Source organism: Penicillium concentricum (genome assembly GCF_028827145.1).
Source record: "Penicillium concentricum strain IBT 3081 chromosome Unknown utg000001l_segment0_segment0, whole genome shotgun sequence".
Lineage (NCBI taxonomy): Eukaryota > Fungi > Ascomycota > Eurotiomycetes > Eurotiales > Aspergillaceae > Penicillium > Penicillium concentricum.
The window spans coordinates 3227616-3245806 of NW_026622754.1; the positions used below are offsets into that span (position 1 = coordinate 3227616).

At 44.7% G+C, this 18191-nt stretch overlaps 5 protein-coding genes across 5 annotated transcripts; 1 reads left to right on the top strand and 4 right to left on the bottom strand.

Annotated features, from left to right (window-relative positions):
* Window positions 1-1104: 1104 nt before the first annotated feature.
* N7517_001224 (putative mitochondrial carrier protein) lies at window positions 1105-2501 on the bottom strand (the record flags this gene model as incomplete). Its single annotated transcript, XM_056718954.1, has 4 exons — window positions 1105-1963; window positions 2024-2172; window positions 2254-2260; window positions 2314-2501. 4 exons carry the CDS (start codon window positions 2499-2501, stop codon window positions 1105-1107), a joined length of 1203 nt encoding a protein of 400 aa, XP_056583089.1.
* Window positions 2502-3118: 617 nt separating this feature from the next.
* spt16 (chromatin-remodeling protein SPT16) lies at window positions 3119-6501 on the top strand (the record flags this gene model as incomplete). The annotated part of the gene is made up of 6 exons (XM_056718955.1): window positions 3119-3298; window positions 3386-3470; window positions 3524-3645; window positions 3710-3862; window positions 3921-5951; window positions 6007-6501. The coding sequence occupies 6 exons, from the start codon at window positions 3119-3121 to the stop codon at window positions 6499-6501; spliced, it is 3066 nt and encodes a 1021-aa protein (XP_056583090.1).
* A 421-nt stretch (window positions 6502-6922) lies between these two features.
* Window positions 6923-7912, bottom strand: N7517_001226 (zinc metalloprotease; the record flags this gene model as incomplete). Its single annotated transcript, XM_056718956.1, has 1 exon — window positions 6923-7912. The coding sequence occupies one exon, from the start codon at window positions 7910-7912 to the stop codon at window positions 6923-6925; it is 990 nt and encodes a 329-aa protein (XP_056583091.1).
* Window positions 7913-8221: 309 nt separating this feature from the next.
* Window positions 8222-9696, bottom strand: N7517_001227 (CDC50/LEM3 family protein; the record flags this gene model as incomplete). The annotated part of the gene is made up of 6 exons (XM_056718957.1): window positions 8222-8306; window positions 8366-8528; window positions 8577-9309; window positions 9371-9467; window positions 9517-9553; window positions 9606-9696. The coding sequence occupies 6 exons, from the start codon at window positions 9694-9696 to the stop codon at window positions 8222-8224; spliced, it is 1206 nt and encodes a 401-aa protein (XP_056583092.1).
* An 866-nt stretch (window positions 9697-10562) lies between these two features.
* N7517_001228 (SWIRM domain-containing protein) lies at window positions 10563-11720 on the bottom strand (the record flags this gene model as incomplete). Its single annotated transcript, XM_056718958.1, has 1 exon — window positions 10563-11720. The coding sequence occupies one exon, from the start codon at window positions 11718-11720 to the stop codon at window positions 10563-10565; it is 1158 nt and encodes a 385-aa protein (XP_056583093.1).
* Window positions 11721-18191: the final 6471 nt, after the last annotated feature.

Genomic DNA, 18191 nt, shown 5'->3' on the forward strand with positions numbered 1-18191 from the left:
CTTTTCAATATCGACCTCAGAACGCTCGTTGCTCAAGTTTGAAGAATAGTGTACGTGTTTGGGTTGCTTTCTTCGGTCTTCTCGACGCAAGAGCCGTCGGTCTGAGGAATCGCAAAGGTGAATCTGCAGCGGATCTTCAGCCTCGGCGAATTGCTCGGCGAGGTCACCGGTGTCTGACCAGATTGAGAAGTCAGACCCGACCGAGCGAGCAGACGAGTGGGAAGACCGTCGACTATCCTTCTCGTTGGACTCCAATAAGCCCGAATGTGTAGAGCGGGAATCAGAGGGTATGGATCGGAGAGGTATGTTAGAGGCGCGTGTGGAAGAAGTCGGAGAAATGATGGCGGTATTGGGCTGAACCTCGCAGCCCCGAAAAGAATGCGGAGATGGGAATGATATCGATAAGGGAGGTTCTCCACAAAGTTCAACGCATAACCTTTGAAAGTGGATTAATCTGCGCTAGGGCGCCACTCAGACGATGTGGTCGCAGGCGACTAGCTACGTAAAGTCACACGCGCAGAATGTCAAAATGGTGTCAGGCGGAAATATTTGGGGAGATGCGTTTGGGCAAAAAGGGTCGCCAAGTATTACAGAGCCAAAAGAGAAAGTTCAAGTAGTTCAAGTATAGGAATTCGGATTTCGATATGTTTTCCGAGGAAACTAGGTATAGTAAATTGAGTTGTAGAAGAGAAAGGAAGTTCAAATGCCTTTGAAGATGATAATAGGAGAGATATGTAATGCCAAGTATTTCCAAGGTTGTACGCATACGGTATATTAATACGTCTTTTAAGGATCGACAAATATGTTACTAATTATGTATGGACCTCGGGAGTACTATACCTATACGGAGTATTATGCATATTATGACTATACTACATGGATATATAGTCAGATAACCTTCATAAGAGTCCCTCGATATGTTATCCTGATATAAAATTTATCTTGCCAGGTATCCAGCTATACACATAAATGTACTCAATTAAAAGTCGGGTATCGCTTGTGTATGTACTCTATATGAAATAATATTCTATGTCCGTAACGCCATCCCCAGAATGAATAGAGAAATTGGACCAGAGAGGGGATAAGAAAACCCTGTGGAAACCATCAAGTGAGAAGGATATCATATCCATCACTCTGAATATGGACAGCGTCGGCAAGATTTGCGTACCGTCGGCGCACCAATTCAAAAATGATCAGGCCGGCACTGGTACTAGGTACTTGACGAAGAGAGCTCCCGATAAACCCACGGAATAACCAGGAGCGCCAGCCCCCGGTTCGCACAGCCTTCCGCTTGCACCTCTTAAAAGTCTCTTGATAGGCGTGGTAGTATAATCGCATCATCTTCTGTCGTGAGGGTATCAAACTGGCCTGGTGATCCAGATATTCCAGTCGACCCAGATGGAGATCTTGAATCCTACTTAGAGGATGTTGAATGGTTTGCTGAGCGATCGATGCCACAACACCAGCCATCATCAGGAAACATGGCTCCAATGCATAGTGGGGCTTGATGAGTGGCACCCCGCGATCACTAGACTCGGACGATGAAAGCTTGTCCACATGATCGACTTGCAGGGAGCCATAGTACCAAGTGACAAAGGAATAGTAGGACTGTGACTTGATGTATTCGAATGAGGAGAAGAACACAGCATAACCGAGTGAATCACGCATAAACGACAGGCTCCAGCCTGCAAAGACTCCCCGGAGACCAATCTGTTTGAGCTTATGGTGACCATAATGCCACATACTCCGGTACTGACCCTCCAGCATGTCACTGGTTTGAAAGCGAACCTGTAACGCGTCCAGAGGCGCGGCTACAATCGACTGGATTGTGCCGGCGGTGAATCCAGCTGCGAATGTTGCAGATGGAGGGGCCGGAGGCCAGACTCGCTTGACCCCTTGGGACACAGGTTCATGTAGGGCTCCCAAAACCTGGAGATAGGACGTGTAGAGAACAGCACCAACCCTGGTATATATCATTAGCGCTTTCAAATCACCTATGGCCATATCCTTGGGAATATCTCACCCTGCATTTGCCATCAAGGGTGGGAGCACTTGATTTGGGATAAACCGCCAGCCATATGTCTGAACGGCGTGGAGCAATAATCCCGGGGTTGTCGTATGCAGAGACCATTTGCCTTCAGCGACACGGGGATTTACAGCTCTTGCAAATGCCTGTTTCAAATGATCAGCAACCAAGGCTGGTGATGGGTTGATGGTGTTTCTCATCTATTATAAATGATGGGGAGAGTGTACCATATAACTAGGTGAAATATTGTCAATACAAAGATCATTAGGTCAACAGATACTACATACTCAACACGCATACGAAAGAAAGCTTTGATCGGGGCCCTAAAATAGAAGGCCACCATCTGTGCACTGAGAGCACGAACGCCGGCGGCAGATGCTCCGGTAGCCGCATCGTTGCGAGAAATCCTTCGTGAACTTCCTGGAAATTCGCCGAGATGAGGCTCGAGGAGGATGGGGGCTATCGGAGACTTCATTGTTTACAGACAACTAAAAAGCCACAGTGTACATCGTAGGGAACGGGTGCTTGTGGGATCTCAAAGAGAGACTGGCTCAATGTCGAGAGTGAATTTCAAAGGGCAGGCGATATAGGTGGGAAAAAAGAGGGCAGCATCACAGGGTGTGATTGTTATTCAATCAAACGACCAAGTAAGGGCTCACATATGCCATATTGACCTGAAGATTGAGAATAAAAAGAAAGTGAATAAAAAGAGATACTAACAAAAACATGTTCCGATTCCATAAGAGAAGAGAGATGAAGAATAGCGCTAATACGAATGTGGTAATACTTTGATACGGTAATCGAGAGAGACCTAAAGTGTAAGAACGCGCTTTTCGCGTTCGCTTTCCCCTAAGCCGTCCCTTTCTATCTTTGTCTTTTCTTCCACAGCCCCAGCTCTATCGGTGTGTTGTCTCTCATCATCGCAGCTGTCGCATTGATGCTGCCTTCATTTCCCGTCTACCTTCTTCTTCATCCTAAACAAATTTAACACTCGGACATACCTGCAGTAGCTCCTGCGCTCCTGCACCGAACTCTTGTGCCATCAACTTAGTCTCTCTGACTGCGGCATACTTTGCTCGCATCAGGATAACCATGGCTGAAGAGATCGCCATTGACAAGAACAACTTTTTCAACCGACTGTCTGGTTTCTATGCGTCATGGAAGGCCGACAAGCGGTCGGGCAATGCCCTCTTTGGCAATGCAGGGTCCGTGGTCATATTGATGGGCAAGACCGATGAGGAGAACTCGTTCCAGAAGAACAACGCGATGCATGTATGTGGATATCCTCCAAAGTCCCATCCCCCTCCCATAGAGCCCCATGAGCTTCATGACGTCGTTACTAATTCAACTTGTTCTTAGTTCTGGCTTCTCGGCTATGAATTCCCAGCGACACTATTTGTGCTCACGACTGAAGCTATCTACGTGGTCACTACGGCCAAGAAAGGTGAGTTTCAACGAATGGAAGTTTGCGCACTGCATATCTGATTTAAATCACAGCGAAACACCTCGAGCCACTGAAAGAAGGAAAGATCCCCGTCGAAATTCTTGTCACTACCAAAGATCCAGAATCAAAGACCAAAGCATTTGAGAAATGTTTGGAGGTTATCAAGGGCGCAGGGGTGAGCTAAAATGCCATTTGAATCACTGGTTTGATTTGCCTTCCACTAACTACCGCAACTGCAGAACAAAGTCGGTACCTTGCCCAAGAACACAGCTTCGGGGCCCTTCGCAGATGAATGGAAACGCGCATTTGCGGAAATATCGAAAGAAGTGGAGGAAGTCGATATAGCACCTGCACTCTCGGCGGCTTTTGCAATCAAGGATTCCGATGAATTGGTAGGTTTATCTATGACGGGGTGTTTAACAAGTGGTGTTTGCTGATACTATCTCGTAGGTCTCAATCCGCAATGCTTCCAGAGCTTGCAGTGGTCTTATGTCGGAGTACTTCGTCGATGAGATGTCACGTTTGCTCGACGAAGAAAAGAAGATGACGCACAAGGCCCTCGCCGCAAAGGTTGATGCAAAGATTGACGATGGGAAGTTTTTCAATAAGCTGGCGCGCTTACCCTCGGAATTTGATCCTCAGCAAATCGACTGGGCCTACGGGCCTGTAATTCAAAGTGGAGGCGCCTACGATCTCAAGCTCACAGCGACTCCCGACAGTAAAAACCTTGAACCCGGCATCATTCTGTCCAGCTTTGGAATCAGATACAAGACTTACAGCTCACTCATTGGCCGTACTTATTTGGTTGACCCAACCAAATCACAAGAAGCAAACTATGCCCTACTGCTGAGCCTCCATGAAGCAACCATGAAAGAGGTTCGGGATGGCGTGGTCGCTAAGGACGTTTACAACAAGGCACTGAGCCTGGTTCGGTCCAAGAAGCCTGAGCTGGAGGGACACTTTCTCAAGAACGTTGGTGCAGGGATTGGAATCGAGCTCCGAGATTCCAATATGGTCCTCAATGCCAAGAACAACCGCGTGTTGAAAAACGGCATGACACTGTCTATCACGATCGGGTTGACTGATGTGAAAGATCCAGACTCAAAAAATGCCAAGAATGGTGGCTATTCTATGGTCATCACCGATACAGTTCGTGTCGGGGAAAATGGGCCTCACATTTTCACCAAAGACGCTGGTATTGACATGGATTCGATCTCATTCTATTTCGGGGATGAGGAAGAGCCCGAGAAGCCTGTGAAACAGAAAAAGGAGGCGAAGTCTAGCGCCGCTGCTGGCAGAAACGTCACAAGAACCAAACTGCGTGCGGAAAGACCAACTCAGGTCAACGAGGGAGCTGAAGCCCGTCGTCGAGAGCATCAGAAAGAACTGGCTGCGAAGAAGACAAAGGAGGGCTTGGAGCGGTTCACCGGTACTACTGGAGACGACAATGGGGTGGCACAGAAGAAATTCAAGCGCTTTGAGTCTTACAAGCGAGATAACCAACTCCCCGCTAAGGTCAAAGACCTTACAGTTTACGTTGACCTCAAGACTTCCACCGTGATTGTGCCTATCATGGGCCGACCAGTTCCCTTCCATATCAACACCATAAAGAACGCCAGCAAAAGTGACGAAGGAGAATACGCCTACCTACGAATCAACTTCCTGTCTCCAGGTCAGGGTGTGGGTCGAAAGGATGACCAGCCCTTTGAGGATTTGTCAGCTCATTTCGTTCGCAACCTCACTCTCCGGTCCAAGGATAATGACCGGCTTGCACGAGTTGCCCAAGATATCACGGAACTTCGCAAGACAGCCTTGAGACGAGAGCAAGAGAAAAAGGAATTGGAAGATGTTGTTGAGCAAGATAAACTGGTTGAAATTAGAAACCGACGTCCAGTGAAACTGCCCGACGTCTACCTCCGGCCTCCTTTGGATGGAAAGCGTGTTCCGGGAGAAGTCGAGATTCATCAGAATGGTCTCCGGTACCTGTCGCCCTTCCGCAATGAGCATGTTGATGTGCTCTTCAGCAACGTGAAGCATCTGTTCTTCCAACCATGTGCCCATGAATTGATCGTTCTCATCCATGTGCATCTCAAGACGCCCATTATGATTGGAAAGCGAAAGACAAAGGATATCCAATTCTATCGTGAGGCTACGGAAATGCAATTTGATGAAACTGGAAACCGTCGACGCAAACACCGCTACGGAGACGAGGAAGAATTTGAGGCTGAACAGGAGGAAAGACGGCGAAGGGCTGCGTTGGACCGTGAGTTCAAGGCCTTTGCCGAGAAGATTGCGGACGCTGGCAAGGACGAGGGTGTCGATGTCGATATCCCATTCAGAGAAATTGGCTTTACCGGCGTTCCAAACCGGTCCAATGTCTTGATTCAACCGACCACAGATGCCCTAGTTCAGCTCACTGAACCTCCTTTCACGACCGTCACGTTGAATGAAATTGAGATTGCCCATTTGGAGAGAGTTCAGGTAATGTTTTCCGCTTGCTAATATTTGTCAGTCTACTTTACTAATTAGTGCGCAGTTTGGACTCAAAAACTTCGACATGGTCTTCGTTTTCAAAGATTTCCGCCGGACACCCGTTCATATCAACACGATTCCTGTTGAGGCACTTGAGGGCGTGAAGGACTGGCTTGATTCTGTTGATATTGCATTCACCGAAGGTCCGCTCAACCTGAATTGGACCACTATCATGAAAACAGTTGTCAGCGATCCATATGGCTTCTTTGCCGATGGCGGGTGGTCTTTCCTATCCGCCGAGTCAGATTCCGAAAATGGTTCAGATGAGGAAGAGGAGTCGGCATTCGAATTGTCCGATTCGGAGCTTGCAGCTGGAGACGAGAGTTCCGAGGAAGATAGTGAATTCGATGATGACGCGAGCGCCGATGCCAGCGAGGAAGACTTCAGCGGCGATGAGGAGAGTGGTGAGGACTGGGACGAGCTGGAGGAAAAAGCGAAACGTAAAGACAAGGAGACCGATCATGAAGACAACGATCGCGGGATCAAACGCAAGCGCTAATCAACGTCTTGTTGCCGGTGAGGCATCAAACGACCTTCCTTCTTGTCTCCTTTCTTGCAACTTGTTTTCCAATCTATGGACAAGGCAAGTTGGGCTATGCCTTGCATCTCTTGATTGGCGTTTCAAATGCTTGTACAGTTTGACTCCGAGCCAGGGTGGATTGGGAACCAGCGCAAGACACATTTATGGTGCTAATCAGGAGGGAAATGGTCTCTTAACGTCTCTTAACTGTATTCTATCCAAATATTCACGCATGATATTCGTTCAAAGGGTCTTTAGACAGGTAGTATTACTTTACATCGCAGCAACCAACTATGTCAACCTAGCTGGTTTACTTCTGGCCCTCTCCTGTGTGTACATTTGGCTGCGAATAGACTCGATATAGAGCTTGCATTGGAGTTGTTGCCAGTCACTTTGCGCGCTATTTTCCTTCGCGCATGGATATCCACATGCTCCGCATGCGCTCTCCTTGTCCGGGGGTGAAGCGCTCATAACATACATCAGATGAATAATCCATGAAGTCATGGACTGCGTCCAGTCCAGGGGAGTCTGGACACGAATCCTTCTGTGCAGGACATCCATCTGTCGGGGTGGACTGCTGTGGCGTGTCACTTATGTAGTCCCCAGGATTATCTGCTGAGCAAGATTCCCCCTGGAATGTGTGTAAAAGGCCATTCCAGTGTCCAATCTCGTGGATGGCAGTTCCACCTCGATTGTAGAGATCCAAGGAGCCACCGGGCATTGTTTTGGCCAAAACGTTGCAGCCATCCTTGACATAGTGAGAAGCTGGGCTACTGGCATTGACACTCGGATCAGGCAAGGTGCAGAATCCAAGAACGCTCGATGCCAGGTCATTGTTGGTGACTGCACCCCTGTGCCCGAAAGCGCGCCCTGCTTGTCCAGGAGAAGCCTGGAGATTGGTTTGGAAGTAAACGTTCAATGTTCGGTAGCTCCCTTTGCGAAGGGTCGCTTTCATTGCCATATCATCCGCATTACTCGCCCATTTATCATTGGTATGACGAGTCACACCTTGCAATTGATAGGAGATGCCAGAATCTGCATAGGATTGTTGTAGAACAGAAAACTGTAAATAAAATGAATTAGCACTGAGATGCCCGTCGAAGAAGAAGCAACTGACTTGAGAATTGATCATATCCTCGGTGACTTGAGAGGACTCCGACTTGCTACTGATGATATGGAACCAGGTCTCAATCTCGATCGGAGCCTGCCGGGCCTGTGAACTAGCAGGATTGGCTTCATCCGACTTGAGGCGGCCTACTTTATGCAAGAAACTTGCACTAGGGTCTTCAGTAGCACAGGCGCCTCTTTTCTGAAGGGTCAAGGGGCTGCACTGAACCTGCAGGAAAAGGGTGACAAGAACCACGAGTTGGAAAAATGAGTGACAGACCATGGTGTTAAGAAGCCCTGGTTTCGGTTCCCCCTTCACACCTATTCCAGAAAAAAAAAAAAAACAAAAGGAGTGGACGGCGAGTCCAGAAACCATCAGTCTCGAGATTGACAAGTATGGGGTATCATATAACCTGTCTGATTCCATAAAACATGTTGCGTCATGTCGGAATGTCTTGAGCAAGGGGTAGAGCATGTTTTATAAAGGAAGAAAATAAAACGATTGGTATGTCAAAAGATTCCATGAGGTCATTGAACATAATTATTTACAGGGATTGAAACAGAAAACGCCAAAACAAAAAGAGACGTCGTCCTAAGGGGCATTATCCCGTCCCGTAGCGATGGCAGTACTCGGTTGATTTGAATCCCAAGTGAGATAGGTGTGGTCACCAAGTTTTCTGTGTGAAGGTTAGACATTTGGTTCTTGATTATATTCAAAGAATATCATGTATCATACCTCGGACGCACCAAGTGTGCCACAGTAAACAGAGCCCCGAGAACGACGCAGATTCCACCAACAACTACATAGGCGATTCCCATGAAGGGATTCTTGCCTCCAAGCACTGTTCGGGTAGAGATCAAGATCGACTTGGTCCCATCATATTCAGTGACATTGAAACCTGAAACAGTTAGTAAATGGAAACAAGAGATGGTAGTAAAACACATACGATCAACAATATCAATGCTATATGTTGCATCAGGCATGCCATGGGTATCGTTACGGCGGGAAAGCTTGCTGAACGATGGCAAACCAGCTGTTCTCATCCAAACCATGAAAGCTTCATTTTCATGTAGATTGGGAACCTCCTTATAGACGCCGTTCTTGTCGCGCGCCCAGTCCCAGTTTGGCGGTGGCAGCATTTCATCCAAATTGTACTTTGTCTTTTTGATGAGTTCCTTATCACTGTCCCATGCAATGCCTTTATCGGTCATTTCGTAGAATTGCTTTCCACTCTTTTCATTCTCGGGTGCATTCGGATTTCGAATTCTAGGCATCCCAATGGTGTCGTTGAAGAATGAGTTTGCAATCAGTCCACATGGATAGAATACTTTCTCGGCCGTGGTGTTGACCGCTAATGGGTCACACGTACCACCCTTGATCGTGTGGTAGGGGACAGCGTCTCCTTTCAGCTGATTCAGATCGAGCGACTGAACATATCGGCGGTGGTTTTGATAGAAGTTGGTGAGGCGATAGTACATGAAGACCGGGGCTGGAAGCTCGTTCGGAACCTCGAAAAGAAGAGTGCAATTAACGCCAGACTCGGTGACGGTCTTGCGCCATTGGGGTACCGATATGGACTTGGAAGATTTGAAGGTCGCCGAATAATGAGGAACGGGAGCATAATCGCCAGTCGGTGCCTGGCTGGCGCAGTAGGAGTAATCGATGGAGATTTCTTGGACCTAGAGCACATAGCTCGTCAGAGCTGTTCTTTCAAGGACAAAGATATGAAATAAAGCATACAAGAGAGCTTGCCCAGAGGAGGACACCGCCAATTGGCGCAAATATAATGCCCACGATGAAAAACAGAGGTAGAACGCTTTTAGGGGTTAAGATTGGTCTGGAAGATTAGCATATTTCAGGGGCAGATACAAGAATATCAAGCTCACTGCCACGCTTTCAATCTTTGCTGGCGAAAAGCAGTATCTGGTAACAAGTTTAGTTGGTGACAAAGGGTTGATGAGATCGCAGGACCTACTGGCTGGTCGACGAGACTTTGGCTTCTTGTCGCCATCCCTTGCACGCTCCTGTTCCTCGATGGACTCAGCACGAGTCACCTCCTGAGACATGGCAAGATGATTTCAAAGAGGAAGGTTTGATGATCAAGATTGGAGTGAAGGGAAAGATGATACAAGGGGGAGATACGTCAAAAAAGGTGGCGCCGGGCTGCCGGATGATTACGATTGCGCCCCACCGCTTTATTTTTTTGGGGGTTCAAATTAGAAACACTTTGGAATCTACTATGTATCTAAATAGATCAATTGAATATATCATATAATGATTTATATAGGTTTATATTAGTTTATAGTAGTTTATAGACACGTTTTATACTCAATTTCATGTTTCATTGTGTAGGAAATCCATATCTGGTCAGGGTATCAAGCCTTATCCTATGTGCTATTCTGTTGGGGGGGGGAAACGAGCAAGCAGTAAAATTCAATCGCAATAGAGAAAACACCTGTGGCTAACCAAGCCTGCCATTCTAGACTAAAGCGAAACTGAAGTGAAACACCCAAACGCCATAGCCAGTAAGCCAAAGTTGGAAAAGAATCAAATGCCCATGGGGTCTGTATGCAAAAAAAAATATAAAAAAAGGCCAAGGGGGGAATCTCAAAAAGAAAAGAATGTGTCATGAAGAGTCGTAAACGCGAAATAGCAACTGAAAAAGAAACCGAAAAAGCCAAGACGTAAGATGGGTTCAAGGGAACAACACCCATGCATTTGTCTTGGTCAGGTGTAGAGAGCTGAGAGCACTCAAATATGGATTAATATTCGAGAGCTGTATTGCACAGTGATAGACACTGGGGTGGAGGGGGGTCAGTTATTGGAAACGGTGCCTTTGATGGCTTAGCCTGTGATGGGAGGCGACACAGACTGTGAATTGGTGGCAATGCCTCGTTATGAACGAGTACCATGAAACACGTAGCCTGCGATATCAGGCTAGGTATTGATGGAAATATTCGGCTTTAAACCAACCCACACGTTCGTAAGCGGTCCAAAGCTTGCTGGCTTTATTGACATCAATCTTGCAAGCCTGCTGGGCATCCGTCTTGCGGAACTCTTTGCCGACACCAAGAGCTCGAACCCGAGCTTCAAAAATTCGACGCTTGCTGCATAGATAGGTCGCACATGAAAGTCTCAGGGTGGAGGCAAGATTGAGCTCGGCGGGACTGAGAATGTTTCTGTCCGGGTCATTGCTCAAATCCAACATCTGCCCTTTCCAATCGGCCTTCAGTGCTTTGGCATTACTGCCTAGGGTTTCTGTCGGGGGCGAGTAGTCCTTGAGTGAGTGATAATCGGTGTCATCACGATTCGTACCCAAGACACGAGGTTTGGTAAGCGGAGTTTGGGGGGGATCAAAGTTGTCAAACACCTGCTGCTTAGGGGTGGATTTAGGGGTGCGTTTGACCCGGGTTCGTTGCACGCGCGGCTGGGTTCCCAATCTTTTCGCGGGGGCAGGGGCAATCTTCTTCAACTTGGGTTCGTAATCTCCTGAGCGATAGCGGTTCATCATGACCATTTGGCGCTCCAGCGTCTCCCGTTCCTCTCGAGCCCAAGCACCCGGATTGCGATTGTACTGGGTCGAAACAATAGGAACACAGGAGAGTGCCAGGAGATATTCATCTCGTGTGGGTTTGTTCAACTTATTGCGAAACATTGCCATATGAGAATTCATGTGCTCTTCCACAAGTGCCTCTGCAGATGGAGGGTGAACGGGGCCAAACAGCGGCTCATCCGTAGCAACGTCAGTAACGGAATCCTGAGGGGGGAAAAGGACGGGGTCCCTAGGGGATCCCAAATCCCTTTCAATTTGGTCCGAGGCGTGGGAATTGCTCTTCTTGTTCCCCGTATAGGGAGTCACAGGTGGTGATGGGAGATCCATCTCTGACTGCGTCCGTTTTCGATCAGCTGAGATGGGTGGAAGTTGTATGTCACGAGCTGAGGAATCTCGGGACTTTGTAAACGGTGAAAGTGAGACAGAAAAGCTCTCAAGGGGCTTGGTCTCTGGGGGCGACATGAGGCTAGAAACGGATGGGAGACGATGCATACTGCTCGGCTGTTTGGCTGGCTGCCAGCCAGCAGATGAAGTCATTCCAAATTAAATACCGTTGTGCCGGTGATTGGCAATAAGAGGTTAAAGTAGTCAATGGTGCCAATGGTGTCCAGGGTTAGGTTTTCCGGGCAGAGAAGGGGGATGAATACACCAGGTAGTGTGGAAAGATGGATGGCGAAAGCCTGAGCGAGTGTTTATGGAACTCAATGGAATTTGAATCAGGCAAAACAGATGATTTGTCAGGTCCTCTTTGTCTTGAGTGGCGACAAGCCAATACCTAAGTCTCGGCGTTAAGGCTCCAATGGCCGAATGAGTCAATTTGATTAAGAAGGGTAATGGTCCATGGAAATGAAAGAGAAAAAGGAATGAAAGTTGAACTGTGAGTCAGTATGTGATAAACTGCGGGGTGGCGCTTATGGGAGATTCCGAGTTTCTCCAGAGCTCATGAGACCAGACTACCTGACTGTAAAAGGGTTAGTTGGGAACATCAGAGCGCAAAAGGGGATCTGAGGGGGAGGGGGAAGGGGGGTGGAATATGTTTGGGCGTTGGAAACCAGCTGATCTCATCATTTTGGTTTCCCAAAAGGTTTCCCAAGGTTACTTACGGTATAATTGAAAAAGAAATTGTATTGGTATTTTTTTAGGGGTATTTTTGAAATATTTTGTAAAATATTTTAAAGTATTTGGTTTGGATTTTTACTCTGTACATGTACCATAATATATATTATTTTATGTAGACCCGCAGGTATAAACTTGTAACCTTTCACATTGTAACCTTTCCTCATGTGACAACCTTGGAAATCACCTAATAAGATCAGCCGCAGGTGAGGCAAACCAATCATCTTATGGCCACTGACCCCTGTCCCATGTGATCTATTGGTGTAGATCCTTATCTTTGATTTGCTTTTGCTTTTCACTTTTCGTTTTATTACTATTTTTGTATATTTAACTCGTACCCAATAGATCTGACTCATCCCTTGAGTCATGGTTGAATGGCTGCCTGCGTTAGGCGCCTAAACTATTCGGAAAAAAAAAAGTGATGTCATTATACAATCCAAGACAGAGCCGCTCGTGTGATTTAGATTATTCAGCCACAGCCTATGGGGCCAGGGACAAGGCATCCATTCCCTCGTGGAGCCTAAACAAATCCCACTTGAATTGAAATCGACCCCACTTTTTTTGCCAAACTTCCAATGCAGCCAAGTATATGGAGTACAGAGTAGAAGTGGGGAGAAGGATTAGGAGAAACAAGCGTATAGGGTCTTTGAACTCTGGAAATCATATAAATATACATGATCTCTACCCACAAGTTTATTACCGCTTTCCTAATTAAAATTCTGCCCCCCCCCCGCCGCGGCCCCCCCCCCAACATCAATTCTATTTTACATAGCCTACTAAAAGATGCATTTTGATTAGGAAAAATCGCATAATCTGCGTTATTTCTATTTAATACTCTACATCTTGATCATCCTACTTATTGTACACCCGTACACACGCGTTTTAGTCATTTAACTCCCCGTCACTTTTCGCGATCTCAGCTTTCTTCGGCCTTATAGTTGCCATGTAAGGTATTGATATCTTTTTATTATATGGTCACGCGACTCTACCTATTTGGTCCTGTAATCCTGCGTCAGCCTTAACGTATTCGGTAAGCGAGTGGGCCATGTAAGCCAGTGGGCCACCCAACCTAAAACGCGTCTACAGATTAGCACTTAGCTAATTCAACCACCTACCATGCCACTAATTCGCTCTTAATCCTCTCGTAATTTAGTAGAGTAAGAGGGTAGGATCTTACTAGCTATCTAGGCTTTCAAGAACTAAGAAATCTCTTTAATTCGTGAAGTGGCCCGCCGGTTTAATATACCGCGTATAACTTTATAACACCTAGGCCTTGACAAGTCCCGCAGCACCAAGGCTTAGCAGCACTAGACACTTGGTTCGGTGCTACAGTGCTACAGTGGGAGTGCTACAGCACTATAAATAGTGCAAACACGACTAACCTCGTGATATACATAAGTTATGTAGAAAAGCTAGTAATTTTAGGGTATGTTACTTATAGTAAATAGGGAATCTAGAAAATATCATTATTATATTTGTTTGATTATTTACGCTTTATTTAGTCCTCTTAGGATATACATATTTATTATTATCTCTCCGACGCTTCCGTTCCCTATATAGACGCTAGCTATTACTTCATATAATTCTAACTATTAGGTGATAATTTAGAAGTTTAACTAAATCTATCTCTTACTCTAGATTAAGAGAATCTAGAGTCTCTTAATCTAGAATCTCCTAATCTAGAGGTAGGTCTAGTTCCTAGAGACTAGGTAAAGTATCACGATTATAGGCGTCTATATTATCGGCTTTAGATACGTATTCGGTTTTAGACTTAAGTTCCTTATTATCGCTAATACTAGCTATATTATAATTAGATAGTTAGGCCTCTACCTCCTTATCGGCCTCTATCCTCTTACCTAGGTCCTAGCTTTCTATAGATAGCTAGCTTTAAGCGTGGTTTATATTAAAACGCGTTATATAGCGGAGTATTATTAGATCTTAAATAGTCGTTATATTAAGAGATCTACGTCTATAATAGTAGATATCTAGCGCTAAGCTAAATAACTATTTAACTCCTACGCTAGTAGTAGGAATAGAGAAGATATCCCGGGCTAGTGTTATAGGGCCGTCGTACTTCGTACGAAGCCCTATAGAAGATGCTTGCTTATACTGCGCGGAATCTGCCAAACGTTACCGCCTTCGACGGAATATATACACATTTGTTAGCTTAGGAGAACTCCTCTCCTTAACGAAACCTTCTTGTTCTTAAAACCCGTCTAAGTTATATAACTAGGCTAGTTCCGTAATATTAGGTTTCGTTTATCACCTTTATCGACGCTTAGTAAGGAGTTCCTACTAGTATAGAGTGAGAGATAAGATATCTTACTAACTACGACGATATAATACCTTCGATCACGATAACCTACTAGACGTACTACCGGCACAATAAGCGATAGGAGAGATATCCCCCCTACCACGAGAGAACGATAGGATAGAAAGGGGGCCGACCCGGCTAACTTACCCCGATATATAAACCTACAATAGATAGGACCCTAAGGAGTACGTAGCCTTTCGTACGAACTTAAAAATCAAGTTCTTAATAGATACCTACTACTTTCACTCCGAGGAAATAAAGACCTACTACGCGTTTAGTAGGCTAGAAGGTATTACGAGCTAGTAAGCCTACGTATAGATCTTAGTAATAGAGAATAAGAAGAAACCCCTCCTTCTTAATAAATTTTACTAAGCTATAGATCTCTACTTTAAAGACCTAGATAAGGAATAACGTGCCCTCGTACGAGTAAATTCGATAAAGTAGGGTAGGAGGAGTCTCTACGACTTCCTATCTAAGTTCGACTAGACACTAGTTACCGCGGGTAGATTATACTAGTCTAATACCTAGAAGATAGCCCTTCTCCGGACCGTAATTAACGTCGATCTACTCTAGAGTACCGTCGGAGCTAAATTCGCTTCGTACGATAACTACCGGAACCGCCTTCTTCGGATCGACTATAACCTTTAGTAGATTAAAACGCTCTAGAAGAAGAAGTTAAGACCCTTCTTCTATAGTAATCTTAGTAATACCTAAGACGACGCCGGTAGGATAGACTAGGAACCTACTTAAGTAACTAGGATTGCCGCCCTAGAAGCCGAGATCGCGGCCCTAAAGATAAACTAAAGGAGTAGTCCTTCTTATATAAACGAACGGGTAAAATAGGTCTCCTAGGAAGAGATTAACTAACGCCGAATAAAGGGGGAATACCTACGCTACGGATAGAGAGGGCACCTAATTATAGGCTATAGACTATAGCCTACCACCCGACCTCTAGAGGTAAACGCTATCGATATAGATAGAGATAACGACTCGGGAAAAGAATAACCTTCGTACGAAATCGTATACGGAGGTCGCTAGATACTTTAAAATTGAAATATTCTATTTAGGAAGAATTTAAAGCTACGCGTATAAACTCCCCACTATTTATTATTACCGCGACCCTAGACCGATAAGCTATAGCCTATACCTTAGTCGATAGCGGATACCTATCGTACGGAGCTATTAGTGAAGCCTTTACGAAAGAAAGGAACTTAGAGACTTTCGAGATCCTACTACGAATATTAAAAGGAATAGGAGGAAAGGGGACGATTTTATAAATCGTACGAACCTCCCTCTTAATTAACCACCACTTTAAGAAAGAGACCTACTTCTATATAATCCCTAATTCTATCGGATACGACCTAATTCTTAGCCTACCCTAGCTAAGATAATAGAACGCTTACTTCGAACCTTTAAGGAACCGATTATATCTTCGATTATCGAAAACCCGCCTCTATAGGATCGGTAAAACTCCTCTCCCCGATACTATAGAGATCTCGGCACTCTTAATATATAGAGAGATTTAGTTAGTAATAAAAGACTATAAATCGTACGATTCCTAAATCTTTACTATCTCTATAGCCGATATCGAGAAAGTATTAAAAACTAATAAACTAAAGGACCTAAAGGTAGAACTCCCCACTAAGTACTACGAATTCCTCCCTTTATTTAACCCCGACGAAGCGACTAAACTCCTACTATACCGCGGGGAAGGAATCGACTATAAAATCGAACTTATATAAGAAAATAGTAAAGAACTAATAGTCCCCTAGGGGCCCCTCTATAATATATCGAACGAAGAACTTCTAGTGCTATAAAAGACCCTAAATAAGCTCTTAGATAAGAACTTTATTAGGGTTAGTAAATCCTTAGTAGTAGCACTAGTGCTATTCGTACGAAAGCTAGGAGGAGGGCTCCGTTTCTACGTCGACTACCGAGCGCTAAACGCTCTTATAAAAAAGGACCGCTACCCCCTTCCCCTAATTTATAAGACGCTAAACTAGATCGGACGAGCGAGATAGTTTATAAAACTCGACGTATTAGCCGCGTTCTATAAGATCCGGATTACCGAAGGAGAAGAATAGAAAACCGCGTTTCGTATAAGGTACGGACTTTACGAATAGCTTATTACCCCCTTTAGCCTAGCTAACGCGCCGAGCTTATTCTAGAAATATATTAACTAGTCCCTACGGGAATACCTAGACGATTTCTACTCCGCCTACCTCGACGATATATTAATCTATTCGGAAGGGAACATCGAAGATCATCGAAAATATATAAAGAAGGTCCTCTAGAAGCTATAGGAAGCTAGCCTACACTTAGATATTAGGAAGTGCGAATTCGAATATACCGAAACTAAGTACCTTAGCTTTATCGTACGAGTAGGAGAAGGGGTTAAGATAGACGCTAAAAAAGTGTAAGCGATACTCGACTAGGAAACACTAACCATAGTCCGAGGCGTAAGGGGATTCCTCGGCTTTACTAACTTCTACCGATAATTTATCCTAAACTATTTAGAAGTCGTACGACCTCTTACCTAACTCACGTAAAATAACGTCCCCTTTATCTAGTCTACTATATATAATGTGAGTAATTTAGTAGATAGAATATTATAGCCTAATAGTAGGTTATAATATTTTATAGAGGAAGTAATATCTTATATAATATGATTATATAAGATATAGTATTAAAGGTTATACTTATCCTAAATAGGAGATAAAGATATATGTATATGGATGAGAATATATTAAGAAGTATATTATTATTCTATTAGAGAGTAGACTGTCACCCTTTTTATAGACATTTTAGGAGGCAAATATAAGATAATATAAGATATCATATTATCTCACGATTTATGGCGATTTAGAAGTGAGTCATAATATAGTTTACCACTATTAGTATATCCTTAGATATAGTAATAGTTACCAGTAATTTATATATGATATCCTTCACACCATTATACTCTACTATAATATACTATTATACCAAGATATAAGAAGAGCTTCTAGGAGCTAAAACGACTCTTTATAATAGAGCCGATACTAGTAGCCTTTAACCTATCTCGTACGATAGTGGTAGAGTCCGACTTATTAGGATACACGGTTAGAGGAGTCCTCTTATAGTACGATAATAAGGGTATACTACGACTATACGCCTACTTCCATAAGAAAAACGCTCCCGCCGAGTGTAACTACGAGATCTACGATAAGGAGCTACTCGCTATCGTACGATACCTAGAAGTATAGGACGTAGAACTACGTTTAGTCTAAGGGAAATTCCTCGTTATCACCGACTATAAGAACCTAGAATACTTCTTTAAACTAAGGAAGCTCACCGAACGGTATATATAGTGGTCACTCTTCTTAAGTAGGTTTAACTTCGACTTCTAATATCGCCCTAGTATAGATAACGCCTGAGCGGACGCCCTATTACGACGAGACTAAGATAACCTAACCGAGGAAGACCTAAGAATCGTAGATCGTACGAAGTGTCTCCTAACGTAGATAGGAGACGATAAGGCTACTATAAATATCTATACTACGACCGTATAGTAAACCCCTAACGAATAAGACTAGGAG